The sequence below is a fragment of the Triturus cristatus genome, chromosome 3_1 (assembly GCF_964204655.1).
Source record: "Triturus cristatus chromosome 3_1, aTriCri1.1, whole genome shotgun sequence".
In the NCBI taxonomy this organism is placed as follows: Eukaryota; Metazoa; Chordata; class Amphibia; order Caudata; family Salamandridae; genus Triturus; species Triturus cristatus.
In genome coordinates this window covers 641,494,966-641,516,299 of record NC_140583.1, presented here as the reverse complement: position 1 = coordinate 641,516,299, position 21,334 = coordinate 641,494,966, and the positions used below count along the sequence as shown (strand labels likewise).

The window sequence follows — 21,334 nt, the reverse complement described above, 5'->3', positions numbered from 1 at the left end:
TCTCCTTATGTTGACTAATGTCTGGACTCCATTTTGTATTGTCGTGTCTCCACGTGCTCAGCACGAGAAGAGTCCTATCTTCGTATCAGTTGCTCTTATAATCTGCCTAGTAACAGTCTATAAATAGCTCCTTTGTCCGTCTGGCGCATGCCCAGACTTGACCACATCTGTTATCAGTTAGCCCTTGCTTGACCATGTTTTCGCGGGCTTAAGGAGTGTGTTAACTCCGCCCACTTATTGATTCTGTATCGAAAATGACTATAAAAGGTAATGAATGTTACTTCATGTTGTATCCACCCACTTATGAGCCCCTCTGTTGTGTATAAAAAGGGACCGTGTACGCAAGTTCTTTGTGCTACTCTATGCAATACTGAAGAGTGTTGTATAGGTTGTAGGACCACCCTTAAGGGTTAATAAACTCTGTCTTTGTATTTTGCAGTTTCCGTGCCAACTTCCTTCTAGCTTTTGTTACAAAAGAGCGAACCCTTGTATTCTGCGGGCCTAGCTGGGGCCTGTATTCATCACCGTGGGAACATCTGCACACCCCCCCTCGTGGACTCATCTGATGCTGCCTTGTCCCCCTGATTCTGAGGTTCCCGGACTATTCCATTTCACCTGTAGATGGTTGTGGCTCTCCCGTCGCCCCCACCTCCCCCTTGATCATCCTCATTGACCACCCGAGGGTGGAGTTGGTACTGTGTGGTCCCCCAGCCGTGGTTAGACGCCTCTTTTTCGATGGTTTCCGCCTTGTCTTTTGGTGTTATTTTATTTTTCCTTTTTTGTTTGTATTTCTAAAAATGTATGTATCCGGATAACTTCTGAGGTGCACTCAGTACTTTGTCAATTCGGCTGAGCCCCAGGGGGCCCATTGCTTCCTTGATGTTGTCGAACATGTATATATTAGCGGCCAGCCCTGGTGGTTGTAGGCCCATGTTTGTATTGAATTTTTCGGTGCAATAAAGGTTTTTCAAAAAAAAAAAAAAAAAAAAGAATCTACAACATTAAACAAGAAGGTACTTCTTTCTAAAATATAGGTGCCTCTGAGGCAAACAACGGCAGAAAACTTACAATTGGGGAAGGAAAGCATGACAGCAGGGATCAGCATTGCATAAGGACTTCAGGAGAGAGGGGTTGTAACTGCAGAGATGAGGACTGCATGACACAGGGGCTTCAGGGAGACAGGTCTAACTTGAGGGATTAGGGGTAACGGGTTGGTCTACACGTGTGCAGCAGATGAACTAAAGCACCTCTATTGTAGTCAATGAGGATACTGCAAGTCACCATGGATTCCCGCGTCAGGCACACGCAGCCCACCAATGCCTTGAGACATCTTGCTGTAGAGTGTGCTTTATAAGTGTTCTTATCTACTACTGACGTCAAACATAGCCCACCTGTCATCTCAGACCTCTGAATATCCAGATTGACTACAACTTGGGTTTCTTTACCCCATATAAGCCCACGGAGAGCCTCAGGAAGAGCCAGGCTTGAGGGTGAGACGGAACGAAGAAACAGTTGAAGGTTACTGACCTACGTCACTCAGACAGCGGTAGGACTTCCAGTCTGTTGTTTCTCTAGACAGAGTTTTGTTACTGAGCTGTTCAAAAAGTACACGAGAATGGGTTAATGCTCGATAGCAAATAAAGGTAAGAGAAAAAGAAAATGGTTATGGGACAGAGATAAAGAAAGGGGACAATGAGATCCAAACAAAACAAAACAAAGCATAGATAAAATAAAAGAAAGACAAGAGTATTGTAAACCCAACTCCCACATCGTACTCTTTAGGATAGGAGTCCTAACATACACAATGACACAAACCAACAAGCAGTGCCTCTGCGTTTTAGTGCAAACCTTGACCAGTGAATTGTCGGTGACCACATATTCTCTCACCACCAGAGTACAGAGAACAGCGAGCAACCATTGCTCACACATATAATATTTTTTTTTTTTCATTTTGGTATTATCTAAAGTGCAGGCCAAGATCTAAGATTAATTCTGGAGAATTCACAGAGAGCACTGATACTGAGGCAGGGCCAAGTCCAACATGAGGTGCATTCCTTAAACTTTAGGGAGTTCCCTAAAGGAGCTGCTGTGTCTGCAAGGTAAATGAAATCAGGTTTAAGCAGGGCACTGGAAGGATTGTGGCAAGGTGCTGTCAACACACTATTGGAAATTGGGTCTGGATTGTGTATGCGTATTGTGGAAATAGGGCAGGACTTGTGCATGCGTAGTGAACTAACACACAGATAGCAACATACACACAGGTACGCACACACACACACACACACACACACACACACATGATGGCGGCCTTTTTTCATATATACCAAATATATCATGCTCACTAACTAACTCTAATGCTGTGTCATTGTAATTCAATAGTGCACGCGCTGGGAAATAATAAACCACTGTAATGTGACAGCAGTGTCAGTCAACCAAATAGACCTGGTTCAATAAATCAGTCAACTGAAATCAAGATGTACTACCGCCAGTTATGCTAAGCTTCTGACACTATTTTAATGCATGTATTCCTCCATTCCACCAACTGTCCTGTATTTAGATAACCGCTTCACTTTTATTATGACCTACTATCAGCCTATTTTTCATTCTGTTTGCCAATCCATTGTTGGTATAGTGTAATTCAATGGTACAGAACTATCCACTAAATCACTTTAATGTGGCGATAATGTGAGGCCACCAAATATAGCCAGCTTAATACATCATTGTAGTGGCAGGGCAATTTTATTACATTGCATCAAATCTAATCTGTTCCTTAACAAATCCTTGTGGCAGTGCCCCTCGACTGCGATTCTACTGCTGTTTAATAAACTACTCTTTGTTATATTAACTTTCAACAAAAAATACCTTGTTCAACACTCTCCTAATTTTACGATGCAACCAAGTGAATATATTAAATTTGAAAAATTTATGTTATGCTGAGAATCCAACTTCAAATAAATTTCAATACTGTGAAATACATCTGCAATAACTGCCACTACATATTCAGTGCTGACTACATGTCCACCTTTCTTTGCCATCTTCACAGGGAACATAAACTACTGACCCAGCACCACCTGCCATAACAATACTAAATATGGAGGGGCGAAAACAACTGCATGAATTGCAAGGAGTTCAATTTCAGCTGAGTAAACATATGCCAGATATTTCTTAAAACTGACCAATTCAATGTTGGTGTTCAATATATGTGCCAATTTTTACATTAATGCCCCCCTTTTATTCACTAAATTTCTTTACAGTACGGAAATCAGCAAAGAAGACAGGACATAGGATTCGAATTAAAATCCGATCAGAGAGCAGCAAATGACTGTAATTGTTAATATTATTAATTATTGATACAATAAACCTAACTGCAGTTAGCACCATCTGATTGTGAAAGGAAGTGGTATATGAATAAAGGTTAATATTTGAAGGAGTTATTGAGTTATTTGAAAGTTAAAAATCACAAGGCTGCATGAGCAATGTTATAGACCCAGCAAGGGAAGAGTTCTTTAAGCAGGAAAATGGGCAGAGGTTTAAATCTTGCTGGCTCTTTATAAATGTTCTATTTTTTTCAATCTTTGATTTACTGATGTACTATAATGGGAATGTACCTCAAAATGTAAGCACATAAGAATAATGTGTAGTCAGCATCTTTATAATGGCATGTCCTAAAATACATTTTTATGGAATCATGCAGGAAGGTGTTGAGGGACCAGTAATGTGAGACACTGTTTTTGTGCGAAAGTTATGAGCGGTTGGATGAGTGCATGCTGCTGGACACTTGGGTGGTTAGTCAGTGGTGGATTGGGCCCAGCTCAGATGACCTTAGTCTTCTAGCGGCTCAACTATTCTCTTTATTCCTATCCCAGAGTGCACTTTTAGATTGATTGAATCAGTTCTCTGGCAATGTTATGTCCAATTTCCCAAACAGAACTATCAACAAACACTTTGTACCTACGCCAATTTCTACATTACATAAACAGTGAGGTCATAAAAGGTAGTTGGGGGTGAAGGGTGTTCAACACTAAGATTGATTATAAGGCATAAAAAGCATCCTGACACTAATGGGAGGGATTGCAATCAACAGAGAAAGCAATAAATGTATAAAGATAGAACTGAAAGCTGTGTATTCTTTTCATTGCTGCAGTAACTTCGTTAAGTGCATCAGCTGCCAGTAAATATCTATGAGCTGATATTAGTCTGCCAGTGATGCAGGTATTCTAGTGAATAGTGTAACCGTAGCTTTCCAGGTCCTAGTAGTTGACAGGTTTTTACCGAACCAATGAGAAAACGGATTTCCTCTCTAGGCCTGTCGGTCTCCTCACAATAAAGCCCCACTTTCAGTGCCATTGTTGCCAGGCTGAGATGTGATCAGGACTGACAGACAACCTAATTAAACGGTGACTTTCATATTCCCATTTTGTGATAGTTCAAGGGTCACTGTCCTCCACACTCAGACAGATGTGTATTTTGAATGCTGTGCTGAGATGTTTTTATCTTTCCTGTATGAGTTTGACATTATAAGACACCTTACAATTTCTGTTTGTGTATGATTCTTTAATCAAACGTATTTTACCATACATCAACAGAGAGTATGCATACCATAAAATTAGAACAGAATATTGATATCTCCCAATTGTAGATTTAAACTTTTACATTTGATTCAAACTCCTTCATAGTTTAATACATGAATATTCATAGTTGTTCCTTAAAATTTCTTACTAAAACATTTTGGTTAGTTAGTTCATTAGACATTTTTATGTATTATAATAGCAAGGAAGACAATGTGATGCACACAAACATTTCATTAGATGTTATACATCACATTCAGCCGGTATACAAAAATGGTATTAGTGAGGCATACTAACTGTTTATTATTTACTGAGTAAATTCTATTAAAAACGTATTCCTTATCTATCACAGAGGCTCGTAGTTGAAACCTATTCTCAACAACATCTTGTCTTTGCCAAGTACACCACACTAACAAACTTTGTGAATTCAATGATGTTCAATGTCTTAATAGGCATAACTGTATTGTAGTGCATCTCAATCCTCTTTATATTCACTTTAAAGGAAACATTGGCTCCAATGTCAAAGTTTTGGTTACATATTCATGCTTAGTACTGCCTCCCTCAGCATATTAATATTTCTGGCAATAGAAACATGTACTTCCATCATTTCTTATGTATGTGCAAAAGCAGCTTTCCAAATGTATCCTTACATTTTTCAATCTATTCAAGGTTAGAAGTCAATTATTTTTTACTTTCAAATATAAGCTACATCACCGTAGTATTCATTTATCCAGGGATAGCCCATAATGGTTAATTCAACGGGGCACTTTAGCATGTTTAAATCATCCCACTAGTGATTATTTTCATTTTCCTTACAAATATCCTAAATAAATTTGTGACTTTTTTTTTTCTGCCCCTCTACTTTTTACTTTACTCAAACTAATGTGCTATCTAATGAAAACTCTCTATTCCATTCTCAATTGCATTCATGAGGGTCTGGAAACAGATCCAAAGATCTTGCAAGTCAACATCCTCTTCATCCTACTTGATAATTCACAAATGTAAGAATACACAGCGAGACAGTTTTTACACATAAACATTAATATTACAGAATCATGTAAATACTAATTCTTGATTCAGAAATATTAATGTATGAAGAAAAGGCTATACAAAACATTATAGAGCTGAAACCTTGTTATTGAAGTCTACAGTTTTTTACGAAGTGAATTAAACAGGACTGAGACACACTACAGTAATCTTATAACTACATCAAAAATATATTTTGCAGTATTAAATGCACAAAGTCAGTCAAAGTCAGTCAGTGAGGTTTACATCCCATAGACAATATATTAGTGACATTTGATGTGAATGATGAATGAAAGAGATGGTGTAACAGTAAACAGATGTTACTTGGTAGATATAGAAACCGCTAGCATGCCGCTCTAAGATGAGAGATATTTTGTGCACTGAAGTTTATATACACTTTTCTAATCTCATTTGTAAATCAGGTTGTCTTTTGTGCTATTATTGTACATATAAATTACCAATGTACTGAAAATAAACTTTTAGAAATAACTGTGTATGAATAATTATGAATGGTCAACAGCATAAGCAGGAGTCTGATTCAAGTATAAAAAGATTCCATATGAAATAGGGTTATATCAATAATGTGTTTTTCATATGCCATATGTTCCCTCCCCTTTCCCATTTTAAATGTAATCTTACTCAATGCTTCCACTTATTAAATGCCACGGTCTTGACACTTTCTGATGCCATGGTATATTCTAGAATGCTTGATGTTATACTTGCGAAATACACCCTTTTAGATGACAAAGATTACATGGTAGTTGAAGGCTCTTTTGTTATACCCTTTTAGATGACAATGCCTGATGTTACACAGTAATTCAAGGCTCTTTTGTTATATGTTCCTTTCCTTAATCACTCTAGTTATTGTATGATACTTTTTTTTATAACATTTCTTTGTAGTACTTCCTCTAAAAGTTATTTCTATGTGATACTTTCCATTGCAGATCCTTCTGCAGTGACAGCCATATGATATCCTTCTAAACACTTCCTTTTGAATGCTAGGTCATACACCAAATATTTAGACATTTTTAAGTTATATGATGCCTTACCTGATACTTTCTCTGTCACCAGATACTGATTATAACACTTCCTGCTTTGTGGCACTTTCACAGAAAGGTATTTTCTGCGATACTTTCAGTTTAATATCTGACTCTGAAACATCCTGCTATTCGATAGTTTCCTTGGTGTGTCTCAATGTTGCGTTATGCGTTTCCCAACACTTTAGTGTTGTGTGGCATATTCTGCGGCTTCCTGGTGCTATATAATCTCTTCCCTGATGCCTATGTAATATGGTACATTTGCTGCTAGTCCTTACTGTTATATGACACTTTTACTGGTGCATCGTGTTAATACTTTCCTTGATGCATCCCACTATTGATTGATACTTCCCTTGTCACTTTCTATTGTGAGAATTTGGGGTTACAAGACTGGGGGCTAGGTTAACTGTTGGAATTCTAGTTAAGTCCCATTGCATAATGGTATTAGTTTCTAATGGCAGCCTTTGTTTTAAATGTGTCAATTGGCATGGTTAGTTTACCTGCAGTATTTCTCTTGTTTGCCATGCTAACCACCAGAGTGACCAAACCCCATATACCAACTGGATCCAGTAGAAACCATTTGATAGCTGGTGTGCTGAATTTCCCAACAGTAACTGCCTGTTTTTAGAAAAACAGTGAACTCAACAGACTAAATGCTGTACAGCAGCACAATTAAACACACATCTAAATACACAAGGCGCTCTAAACTTTTGAGGGTAAAGAGAGAACAGGTCTCAGGTGAGTTGTGAAGAGGTACCTTGCTGGAGTCGTCTCCATCCGCACTACAGGTAAAGCGCGAGTCACCACCAGCTGTCAGTGTGTGGTAGCTGGGATTAGGGAAACAATGTACACTGCCGCTACTGTAAGGTTCATCTAGGGAGAAAACAAGGCATCACAAAACACCTTCGGTAACAGCAAGACATATATAATGCACAGTTGTATGTCACAGGACAACGATGGTTGGATCAGAACCCACACACCAATACAGTTATAAGAAAAGATTTCTAAAAGTATGAATTGGGCAATTTTATGATCCACACTCACACTTAGTGGTTACATCATTAACCATATCTTACACAGTGATGCATAGATATGGCAGATAAACAACTGTCAGACCCACCCAGTCTGTATTTTCCTCCATCTGCCACACTCTGGACACTTTGGGACATATTTACAAGATACAGTGTGGCAATGGAAGCCATCTTGCTGCGCTGAGCTGAATCATTAGGAAAGTGCAGGGATGCATTGTATTTACAACAATATGACACATCCTTCTCCTTTCACCTGCGCTGGTGCACCATAAGCTGCAGATGGTGCAAGGGTGTCTGTGATGCAGGGGAGATTATTTTTGTGCAGGAAGGGACAACTGCCTGCACAAAAACAATGATTGATAGCGTCTTCCTTCTTCTATATGTGCTGCAGAATGAAATAAAGGTATTTCTCCTAGTTGCGCCACTTTTACGCCTTTGCTGGGGAGGTGTTAGAATCTGACGCGCTCCCAGGTTTATGAAACCCTGAAAATCTGGGAATGCGTCAGAATCCATGGTTGTTACGTGGAAACACCCACAGCAACACCCATGGAAATCCCTTTTCACGAAGAGTAATGTGTGAAAGGTGCCTATATTTACAAGGCCAAGAAAAGCCACGCAGGGTGGCTTTGCGTGGCCTTGTAAATATGGGCCAGCACACTGCGCCACTAGGGCATCAAAAAAACTGATGCTCCAGTGGTGCAAGGGGCTCGTGAATATGCCCCTTTGTTTGTAGCTCTGTGCGCAGTGACCTAACCAGTATTGGAAGAGGACAGGGCATTTTCAAGTTCTTGATGGAATTAATTCTGATTTATAAATGCAAATGCATATTTTGTTTAGGAAATACATCTCCAAATAAAAAAATACAAGGCAGGGTTCAATGAAGATAACTATGAGCTGATGTTTTTGATTCTGCATACTGAATTTGTCCACATTACATCTACTGGAAATCAGCATTTATAAAGGTATTCCACATTCTATGACTCTCAAATCATTCCAATGTGCCCTCCTTGAGCTAGTGTTCATTCATGACTCCTCATTCTAGCCCCGAGCTTCGCTTAATTGTATCCTAATGAATTAAAAATTCCACTACATTTAATTAAAGTGACTGTCTGGATTGTCTCTATAATGCTGGAAATGTGGTCTCTAGAACGAAAATAAAATCTGCAGATGTGGCCTCTGGAACTGAAAATAGTACCCTGAGGTGGTTTCCAAGGGTGGACACAATTCACAAGTTGAGGCTATTTGATGATTTCAACACTGGTAATACAGTGTAGCTGTTTCTCTTGGGGTTCACCTTCCAGCACAGATCAACATGTCACCGGCTCTCTAAACTACTTTGTCAAATTGGAACTTTTATAGTAATTGCCTTAGCATAATCCCAAATTAATTCTTCCTGACTGACTGAGATGATTAGCTTCAGTAACACCACCTGTCTTGCAGAGCACTCCCAGAATTGCATTAAACTTTATTTGTCAATTATGTTATCTATAGTTTTGAGACATTTCTAATTTGTCGGGTTCGTTATATTGCACAATTCCTGCAACACATCTTATATACACACAGACATACCTCACCCTTCGAGTCCTACTGCATTGTTACAAATATAGGCACTGGTAGAAAACACGCCGAAGTACTGACTGTTGTGGTAGTCCAATACTCAACCATTCATTCAGAGTAGGCTCCATTTACCCGCATTCTCTTTGTCCTGCCTCTCTCAATTCCCTATCCCAGGATCCACCAGATGATGGATGCAAAGCATCCGACAAAATCGATGGATATCACATTTATCAACTTAGTAGTTCCTCCGCTCCATTTAGAAATGAAAAAACAGCTAGGTTTACAATGACAATCTCTCAGCAGGCTCAACCACTGGAAACCATCCTCCACTGGACTGCCCAGTGGCGTAACAGGCCCCCGTGGCGCGGGGAGGACCCGAGCTGCAGGAGGCCGCCTCAGCACAGTACTCTGGTCTGACAGCTCCGGATTAAATCCAGAATGGGGGCCTCTCCAAGTACCTTGCAGGGGGCCCCCTCAAGTTTTGTTATGCCACTGGGACCTCTAGGTCACAGGTACGCCGTTCCACCCTATATGGTGCAGGATTATCGTTGATAATTTTCGTGGCTTGGGTCCACCATGTGAGACATGGTAGACCGAGACAGGGAAAACAAGATGGCCCAGACGGGCAGGGATATTGATTTGTTTTAGAAAGCATGCGAATGCCAATGGCGCCTTTGTGCTGATGTCTACTGCACTGACTAGAGAGCGATCATACAGCTGAAACCTGCTGCTTACATCTTTTACATTCGGAAAGAGAATAACCAGGTTTTAAGCTATTTCCTGAAGCTAAAAAAATTTGACTGACCTCCCAGGTGGTCAGGTAGGTTATTCCACAGTTGTGCCGTGGAGTGAATAATGTGGTAGAAGAACAGTGGTTCTGGTGTGGCCTAAAAGGTCCAATTATAAAGTGATCCTAGGGAGAGCACTATGACTAGAGGGATAAAAAATAAATCTCCTTATGGGAGCAAATGTACATAGGGACGTAGGTCAGTTCATGTGAAAGATTTATTTCCACAATAATAGTATTCAGGTGCTCACACAATAAGTGAAAAAAGCGTGACGTGCAGAGTGATAGTGAAGTTTAAAATTACGGCATCGCATTGACAACAATTGTAGTAAAATCCTCAAAGATCTTTTTACACAATAGGAGGAGTTTATGTTGTAGGGGGTCAACGGCGTTTCGATCTCAATTGTTCGAGATCATCATCAGGACATATAACAGGTGAGCAAGCTGAATTGGTACAGTTATCGGTGAGGCGAAAAGGACCGAGCTGCTGGCATAAGAAATGTAGTCAAGAGCTTCAAGTAGCAGCAGGGGGTGGACAAATTCACCAGGATTATAGCGCTTAAGATTCGCTAGTGGTGATTATCACGTATGAGTAGGCTGGGATGGCATGGACAGCTGTATTAATTAGGCGTTGTGACTCTCCGCCGGAATTATTATAGTTAAAGTCAGACCCAGTTCATTATTTGGGAAATCAGGGACGTCTCGCTGCTCTGGCTGTCTGCGTTGAGTGCGAGTGAATAAAACTCCTGCCTCTTTCTTCTGATTTTGTGGACATTGACTGTCTTAGAATTAGTTGAATGTAACGTTCTGCTAGGACTGTACCAGGAAAGATATTTTTTTCAAGTATGCTGGAGCACTGTCATACAGAGTTTTATGAGCCAGACATAGGGCTTGAACTGGAAGCCAGTAAAGTTCTCGTAATGTCCCAGAGACTTGCTTGAACTTTGTAAATTCCTTTAAAAGTCTCACTGTTGCTTTCTGTAGGCCCAGGCGTTTTTTTCAGAGAGTACTGGTGAATGCCTAAGTATAACGTATTCCAATAATCCAACCTCGATAATACCAAGGCTGTGACCACTAATTTTAGGAGTTCAAAAGGGATGAAAAGAAGAATCTTCCTGCTCTTTCGCAACAGAAAGAAACAGGAGGAAGTGAGTTTATTTTACTGTCGCATTGAAGAACAAACTGGATTAAAAATAAATCCCAGATTCCTGACAGAGGATACTGGAGTGGGAGGAGAGTCAAGCATCTGCGGCCACCAGTATCGATCCCAAGAAACCAAATCTTTGCCAGAAAGGAGAACCTCAGTCTCTGCAGAATTAAGCATAAGACTATTATAGTTCATCCATTATTCAATAGTGCCCATATACAACCACTGAAGCGGTGTGCCTTCTCTTCAGCATCGTTCGAGATGGAAAAGACAATTTGTATGTTATCTGCCTATGCTACTCGAGCAAAATAAAATGACCGAATTAGCCTTGTCAGGGGGGCCACATAAATATTAAAAAGCGTGGGGCTCAATCATGAGCCCTGAAGGACCCCACATGGCAGTGAAAAGGACTAAGGGGCATATCAGCAAGGGTCGGCGATAATTATCGCTCAGCGCTCTTATCGCCGGCCAACTCTGAATTTTATCGCGGAGATAGCGTGCTATTAGCAACGCTTATCTCCAAAGCGATAAAATTCAGAGCGCAAGCTGCCAAATGTGCGATTATCGCTGGAAATCTAGCGATAACCACACAACTTTTGGCGATAGCTTGCTGCTAGGGCCTCACATACTTAGCCACGATATCCACCTTCCATAGGATATCATGGCTAAGTCAGTTTCAAAGCAGGAGTAAGGAAAGTAGCGATAACAGAGGTTAATGCTACTTTTCTTGTCGCTATACTGCTTTGCGTGAGGCTTGATAATAGGAGAAATGACGCTTAGCGACATTTCTCCCGTTATCCTGGGGAGGAACGCCCACTTTGCATCTCATTAGTGATGCAAAGATGGGCGTTAAGGGAAATGGCGATAAGGCAAGGTTTCACGTGATAGCGTGACCTTGCTAATCAGGCGATAAAATGATCACCGCTTTTCATCCGAAAACGGATGCAAAAGTGGCGATAATTTTTTATCGCCTGCTTGCTGATATGCCCCTTAGTTTCCAGCGATAATCGCACATTTGGCAGCTTGCGCTCTGAATTTTATCACTTTGGATATAAGCATGGCTAACAGCACGCTATCTCCGCGATAAAATTCAGAGTTGGCCGGCGATAATTATCCTCACGCTAAGAGCGCTGAGCGATAATTATCGCCGGCCCTTGCTGATATGCCCCTAAGTCCTCCAAGGTAACCGATTATTTTCTGTGTGAAAGAAAGGAGAAAAACAGCTCCAGAGCTAAGCTTCCAACTCCAATTTCTGCCAAGCTATTTAGGAAGACCTCATGGTTAAAGGTGTCGAAGGTTGCTGATAGATCCAACAGGTTGATCACAGAACAATAGGCAGGGAGCCATTGTGTGGTTTGAGGATAAACTGGAAAGAATCTGAACTGTTTTAAAGAGTACTCTTGTAGAATTCTTGGCTGATTAAATTTTTTCCAAGAAATATTTGGTTTATTCGATAACAATATTCTTGGATACATTCATTATATTTAAGCTTTTCTTCCCTCCTGTAGTGTTTCCGCCACACTTTTTCTTGCCTTCTTCATTTTTGTTTTAGTTCCTTTCACAGAGGAGAGAACCACAGGGCAGAGAATATTCTTCTATAGCTATTAACCACTCCGAATATGTTTCTACCGTTGGGTTACATTCTTTCATAAATTGGGGGTAAGATCTGTCTTTAAGGTCTGAGTTGCACATTTTATTCCAGGTTTGGACTTTTTTACGTTGCACGTTTATAGCATTAGTGGACGAGGCAGATTCTAAGCTGAAATTGACAGATTTATGATCAGACCATGTGTTAGGTAAGTTATCATCAACTTTTAGATCTGACTTGTTGGAAAAGATGCCATCCAGGGTATGTCCTGATATATGGGTAGTAGAAGCCACCCGCTGGGAGAGATTAAAACCACATAAAATATCTAAAAGTTGCACTGTCTCTTTATTAGTGACATCTTCTAGATGAAAGCTAAAATCATCTAAAATAGTAAAATTAGCAAACTGCATACATGATTCTAGAGTACCTCCCAAGCCTTCCATAAAGCTCGATTTTGGACCAAGAGGCATATATATCAATAATCCATTAAATAATGATTGATTTGAAAGCTTACAACTAAATGACATTGCTTCACTATCAGTTACTGTCACAGGTTAACATATGACTTCGAGGTGATCCAGATAAACCACTGCTAGGTCTCCCACTCGCTTACCATCTCCGTCTAATCTGGTAATAGGGAATCTGAATGGTATGCGTCAACCAGATCTGGGTCTGAACTTTCTTCAGCCTAGGTCTCAGTTAAAAACGCCATATCAGGAGTATATCTTTCTAAATAGTTAAAAAATGTGTTTTATGCTTATTAAGGGAGTGCATATTTATTAATACACAATTCAATCCCGTATCAATCTCAGACGGAAGTCGGGGGACTAAAAACCCTCAGTCTTGCCTCCTAAGCAGTTTTGGTCCGCCTGACACGCCCACTAGCAGTAATTGCAGTGTGTATCACCCTGATCTTGGCTAGGATTGAAAGCATTGCATGGCGAAGACTTACCCCTATTGGGCTGCAGCAGCAGCTCCTTGGAGTACCTCTGGGGTACAATTTGACCAGGGGTCCTGGCACAGTCTTGGCGCGGACGGGCGCAGACGGGCTTGCCTTTGGCACAGCTGTAGGAGAAAATTATTCGCGTGTCCATTGTTTTCTTGTTTCACAGCCTCCCAGTTTTGGAGTTGGCGTAAAACAAAGTGACTGCTGAGCAGATAAAAAACATGGCGCCGGCTCAGGATTGAGCAGCAGCAGATGCATTGTAGGCAGAGAGATCACTGCTAGGAGGATGGGGACATCTAGGATTGGAGGGTGCTCTCTGCCTGGGCAGGGGGTTCCAGTGAGCCTCTGATCACCCGGCCGACTGAATGTTCAAATGAGCCTGCTAGCATGCTAACGAGTCTTCTGTATGCAACAGTTTTACGGTTCTGATCGAAATCCAAGTGGAGTGCATCCATAACACATACATTGCAGATATACTACTACGACTATGGCACAAACGCTCAGATGACAGTGGTAAATTGTAGCACAGCCGCGGTGGTAACAGTCCTATCTATATGTCATACTCAGTGGGGTAATACGACTTATGTGTACATTATGACTGCCTCAGAGGATTTTGCGCTTTTTGTTGCACCGGGGGAAATCCAATACTCTGGGGGTTTGCAGTTTTTTAAACTGGGATGGAAATCACCAATTACATGCTAATTCCTAAAAATGGGGCATAATGTGCGGATTTTGTGGCTTCCCGCATCAAAGTCCACATGTCCTAGCATTTACTGGGCCATTTTACCCATTTGCATATTGACAGGTTTGGTGTGCCGAAATTGAAAGGGGCAAAATCCTGAGGGTGCAAACTTTATTGTCCACTTGTAATTGCGACTACTGCTGGGGCACTCAACGTCCAGGCCCAAGTATATCAAACAGTGCCCTGTCCCTCTTTGTCTTTCTCTCACACACACACACAAAAGGAGGATGCACTGATACATGCTTACTGTGGACAGTGTACTGCCTTCATATGCCATCCACCACTGACTGGTTGTAAAATGCAGCACAGTGTGTGCAAAACCAGAAGAATCTGAACGATTCTGTACGATTTTGTGGCAACGGCAAACACATTTGCTATATATATTATACCTGCCCCTTGACTGCCTGCCACAAAGTGCCTGTTGCTGTATTAACTCAAACGTTGTAAAACAATGCACTAAAATATTTGTAGCAAAATGGAATCAAAAGTTGCAAAACACTGCACTTAACACAGCAATTACAATTAAAAGAATGACATCGAACAGACCATATACTTTCCAGTGAACCATTTTATCTGTGTATTTATTTTATAACAGACAAAAGCTTAGCCGATAGGGGATCTAGTTACAACATATAGAGAGGTACTGGTAAGATCAAATAACTTTAAAACACTCTACGAAATCCAGCCCTTCTGGGAGAAATGATGTGTGAACAAAGTAACATATCATTTTTCTAACCCTGGTACACGAATAACCCTGTGTGCTGTGCTGTATAATTCTGGGTGCCCAGGTACAAGTAAATTCTAGAATTCAGATTACTGCTCACAGAAGTTGCAATTGGACTGCGCATGTCGCTGTTCAGACACACGCCTCAGTTCCATCCGCAAAACAATCTTGATCTGTGTCTTTTTAGTTATTTGCTTGGTTTCCTCAGATGCATTAGTACTGCGAAAGTGCAGTTCTATTGCTGGTATTGACCTATGGTTAGTTAATATCTTTAGATATATTTGAACAATCAGTATAATTACAAACTGTAGCTGGGAAAATTCAAAAGGTTAACGTATTTTACGTAGTATGTCAAGATATCGAAAACAAAAATACTGACCACAAAACAATATAGACTGCAAGGTATCGACTTGCGCAATATCATCAAGGTGAGCACACACAGGCGAGTGCGGATTTACTATTTTAAGTTCCCACCTTATGAGCTTGACGATATTGTGCAATTCCAAGTCCTGCAGTCGATATTAAAGGTCAATATTGGGATATCATACCATTTGTCAGTTTCATTTCATGACTAGTCTGTAGCTGTCAGAGTCCCTTGCCCCAGCCTTGACACACTTTTACCCTGGGGGTGGGTAGTGGCCTTCTGTCAATGGGTGTCAGCCCTAATGCGGTCCCAAGCCAGGACTAAAAAAAAATACATACAATGGAAATGCTATGAAGAGATTCCTTCTTTCTAAATGTAAGAGGGACGAGAGATAATTGTTAATAGTAAATGTTCAATGGGAAATTCTTATGGGTTACAAATTGATACGGTACAACATTTACCAATCTTACCCACTGTTAGACGACTGAACTGTTTAACTTAATCCCAATTTTGTGGGATAAACGCCTACTTCTGACATATATGTAAGTGAAACCTACAGGTCAATGGTCTGAATTCTCGCTGGGCAAACTCAGTGATTTAATTTGCGAGTTTGTAATTGCTTCCCACTTGTTGTTGTCTGCAACTACTCTAGATTGCTGAACAATTTCTTCCTCGATCCACAATTCCAAATACTTTACTCAGATTTAAGGTTTTCATTTTACAAATAAATACTTTATAAAGGAAATCAACTTCAAATTGTCATTATCCCCGCATATCCTAGTACAAAGTCATTCATGCAACCACAATGCTGATAAAAATTTGCCAGATCACTAATTGCAGCCTGAGCAAAGACAGAGAAGGTCCTCGTGACACAGATTCCAGTGTCAGAAACCACGTTCTGAATATTACTAAGTATTCTGAGTAAAGCGGGAGTAACACAGTGATATAATTACCTGCTGCAAGAGAAAGCTGAGACAAGTAGTTCCCAGGATTACTCTGGAGAATTCTACATATGAATATAGTGGTATCTATAAAGAGCGCATTATCCGTGGTTGTGGTCGCTAAGACACTTGGCATGAAAGAAGGAATAATAAGTGGGCTGATCAGTTCAGGAGAAGAGCCAAGATTTAAATCCTTATAGAATGGAGCTTGGGCAAGAGGATCCCAAAGGGAGAAAAGATAAGAGCACCTGTCCAAAGGGGAGGCTTCCTGTTAAGAAAGTGGAGGCCTGCCAATATAATGCACAGTGGACCGTTCAAAGAGCATATTTCATTCAAAGTATCATTGATTTACATTTCAGAGTTTTCTTGACGGAAAATTGCCTTTACTCCAGCAAGATTCTCGCTTTGATTATTTTTGCTAAATCAAGTCTGGTTGAATTTGCCCTACCCTTATTAAAGATTGCGATGATTTCCTCTCTGTGTAGGAGAGCTTTGTATGCTAAAGTACGACTGAGAAGGTCTACTATGGTAATGACAAAGTTACTAAAACATTTGAAGTGCAAGCTCTGGGAGCCCATTGACCTGCTGGGGCAATGAGAGACTTAACAACAGAACAAGTGAGGCCCTCGCCACTGACTGGTTTCTGTGACATGGTGGACAAATTAGATTGAGAATGAAGTTTTTCTTAGCAGCTGTTTTGAAGCCACATTTAGGGAAGATATGAATGAGTAGTTGTCATCTTCCCATCCCCACCCCAGAAGCTTGCATGATGCCCTGGATGAAGAAAATCAATATGATCACACAACTGTGAGCAGACATAATACAGGTTGTCAGGCTCTGACAAAATAACTGGCAAGACACAAAATGCTGCCACGTCAATGGATGCGGAATGGAGGCAGTACTGTGCTTACAAAGGACTGGAGTAGCTGAAGAGCTAGAAAGAGCGGCATTTATCTCTGTTCTATGTACGCTGCAAGTACACAACAGAGATGGCATAGCAACCTTGCCCAGTGTTTATTTAGGGCTGATTAACCAGGTGGATAGCCGTCTCTTATACAAGTTTCTAAAAGTTATTAAAAAAATGATACTGAGAGCAATAATACATAGCATCAGGAAAACAAAATACTAGACTGATTCCTCACCGCGCTTTCAGAGAAATTGCTGATTGAGTGAATATCAGCCAGCGAAGGACTACAACTGAATGACAAATAAACTCTTAGCGAAACAGCAGAGTGTGCAACAGTTCACAGACTACTTCTTCTTCAGACAGAAAACCATAAAGCCTCAATGATGGACTAGTTTTCTTTCAGGCATAAGAGCATGATGACTCAATGGTGGACTGAGTCCCTGTCCGAAATAAGTGAGTGAAGACATAATGATTTATTGATATATTATTAGGTATAAGAGCACGAAGACGCAATGCAGATAGATATCCAATAAGGTGCATGAGGGTAAAGACACAATTATAGATTGATATCTATTGGACATAGGAGGCTGAGGATACAACGATGGATTGATCTCCTATCAGCCATAAGAGCATGAAGACACAACAATGGATTTGACTTTTATTAGGCATGATGGATCGATGTCCCGTGAGGCTAAGGCCCTGAAGACACAACGATGGATTCATATCCATAGGAGAATGAAGACACAACGATGGATTGATATCCATAAGAGCATGAAAACACGATTCCTACTGGTGTTCGGGAGCAGAATGTCAGATTGACAGGCTCCCAACCTGACAGATATAAAAGCGAACAGAATGACAGATTATCATTTAGACAGACCTGGGTGAGAACTACATGCTAGATTGAGTCCTAATTCGGTTTGAATTAATGTGAATACAATGATAGCAGGCCACACAATCAGAAGAGCATGACGGAATAATGACAGATTCATACTGGCTAGAAATGTATTCCTAATTTTTCAGAACAACACAAAGATAGAATGATCAATTGAATCTGTATTAGACAGAAGTAAATGTGAATCCATCCAAAGGAGGTACATATTTAATTCCTTTCTTATTTCATGTTCACACTTGAGACACACCCCACATTGATTTCGAATTATCTATGTTTTATTTCTTCAGGTACATCTTTATTAAACTGACATTTATATCCAAATGTACCGCTAGCCAACACATGTTTCGAAGGGACATGCCTTCTTCTTTAGGGCTTATAATTTATTTTTTTACATCAGTGTGTAAGATTTCTCATTCATGATGATCTTTAATAAAAAGAAGAAAGCGTAAGACTAGAACTTATAACAAGCGCTAGCAAGCTCTCGCCATGGAGGGGGTCGGCTTGCACTTCCACTGAAGAGTGGTGGAGACTTAGGGGGTGCATTTGAATGATCCAATAATATCATTTAGTAAGACCTGCACTGATTCAAGAAACTCCCATTGGCGCCCAGGCCTTGGCTAGTTACTTTAGCATACTAAGTACAGTGGACAGCTTTAATTTTCCAGGTCTTGCAGTGATAGGATTACCTGTAAAATAAGTTTAGATGTGTTTATGACATCTGAGAAAACATTTATAAAAAGATCGAAATGAAAAACATGGCGTTCAGAAAAATCTGACATCTTTATTTCGATGTTTCATTAGGGGAATAAAAAACTGGAGGACTTGTGAAGCAAAAACAAAAGAAAAACAGTGAGTTATTTTGCAAACAATGGTGGAAGATGGCAGGGGCAATCGCATCAGAAGCACAAATAAAAAAAATTCGGTACATGTAGGAAGGTCAATAGCAGAATGCTAGATTGAACTAAAACAAAAGGGTGAAGTGGAAAGAGGAGCAGGGTGGTGGAATAGGAAACACAGGGGGAAGGGGAGTTCCATCGTACAAAAGATACCAGGAGAAAAAACACAATGACTTGCCCCAAAACAGTGTAGCAAACATGAGAGTCTTTAACTGTGGTTTATTCTCCCGAAATTTTCCTAAGCCTCCCTTAGACATGATGCCAACATTTCCCTTCACAGTGAGTAGTATTTACAAGAGTTACACACTGTCAGAGTTCTTTCCAATCATACCTGAAACTATGTAGATGTCACTTCCATTTTTGGAAGAAGCCTTATTATAAACATGTGCACCAAGTCAGTGTAATGAATACCCATCAGTGGAGGTTAGCATGAGTTTTCCTTTTCCTACTGCGGGATTTCTCACCATTTTCCCTATTTATAGGAGATTGGAAGGGTCTAATTCCAACAGTTTAAAGGCTACAAAACAATGATATGTTTACAAATGGCTAGTCCAGATTTTCTCAAACTCTATAACGTACTTTTAAATTCTCACCAATTCCCATATTTTCAATACTCCTAAATAAAACGCATTTTAAAAGTCTTACTCTTTTTAAACACAAAAATAACATTTATTAACAAGAACTACTGATTTTTTTTTAAAAACTTCTAAATAACTGCTGTAATGTTTTAAAAGGATTCCAATTGTTTTAGCTTCATGAATATTTGTGTAACTTTAAAATAACCATTCCAACTTCAAGTAATCTCCTAATTGAAATCGTTTGTATACATTTTAATTTATAATTCAACCTCCTTAATATATGACTTTAAAAACGATCCTAACGTTTAAAAACTAAAATAACCAGTGGTTAATGTGTCCTGCTGGGTGCTGGTTGGCCCCAGGGGCACTCAATTTAGGAGACCAGCTGCTTTTGACGGCACATTAATCTTGCGTAAACAGTACAAGGTCGGTGCATCCTGTTTCCACTACGGGAGAAAGAACTGGCGAGAAAGGAAGTCAGTATATGAAGTATTTAAAAGCACACCTTGAAAAAGGCCCCTATTGCGCAAACAATTATTTCTTTCTCAACAGTGTGTGCAAGAACCCTTGGGTAATCCAGGTCAATGACGCATTCACTGTTGCAATGCACACGTCATACTTCGTGTTGCATGGTATGTGTGTTCCTGTTTCCTAAGAGAAGAGTGTTTTCCCTTCCCAGGTGTTGTGTTTTCGCCGTTTTCTTTTTCATGTAACGTGCCAGTCCTGTATAAAGCATACTGGGAACAATGTTGTCTCTTGGTGTCAGTGTGAGCTCAGGAAGTGGATGGGTGTAGAAGGTGGCACCACTGAGTTCTCTGGAGTGGAGGCTGAAAGAAGTTCGAGTTAAGGACGGTCGCAATATCATGAAGAAGCTCTTACTACATGCTCATACAATCCTTGACCTCTGCACTGCGCACAGAGAAACTGTTGCATATCTGCCCAATAGAATTATGTTTCTATGGAAAAGTGTGAAAAGTAATTAAACAACTTTCGAAGTATGGAAAGCGCCAACGGAAAATTTTCTTGGCCAAGAGAACCCGCCAACAAACTCCCCTCGTGGGGAAACTGGCTCACACATTCTTGATGCAGACAGGGGGTGGCGCCAGTATCACTGTCCTCTTAAGAACTATTTTGGGCTGGGAATTTTCAATTTTTATAGTACAAGCTAAGCACTTTAAATATCTATTGCAATTAGTGAATAGGTAGGTTTTAAAAAGTAAATCCCTAAAATTCAAATTTCCAACTTAGTTTTTACTCCCTTTAAACAAGTTCATCTTGTAGTTAATTACTGTCTATTACTTTAAAGTTGATTAGTCTATTACTTTAAAGTTGATTAGTCTATCAGTTCTTTATCTTAGTAGCACCTTAATACGTTAACAAACTTAACTTGTTTAGTCAAAACTATTTCAGAAATTAAAGGTACACTCAAACACTTTTTCACTTTTTTTTCGACTGGCAAAACTTTTTACCATTTAGACGTGCCAGATGTCTTCTGTTGAGGTCAGTGTAAACCTGTAGGATATGTTTTTCACACAAGCAAAAAGATGAATTAATCTTATTCCTGAGTAGTGGAATGTTGGGCTCTTATTCTACGTTACTA

General features: G+C 40.1%; 1 protein-coding gene across 1 annotated transcript in view; it reads right to left on the bottom strand.

Moving 5' to 3' along the window:
• The window catches only part of MEGF11 (multiple EGF like domains 11), a 1,813,102-nt gene that overhangs the window by 113,778 nt on the left and 1,677,990 nt on the right, over positions 1-21,334 (bottom strand). The window contains exon 21 of the mRNA XM_085644629.1: positions 7,389-7,504. Within this exon, the coding sequence (XP_085500755.1) occupies positions 7,389-7,504 (116 nt within the window). The remainder of the gene's footprint in view (positions 1-7,388; positions 7,505-21,334) is intronic.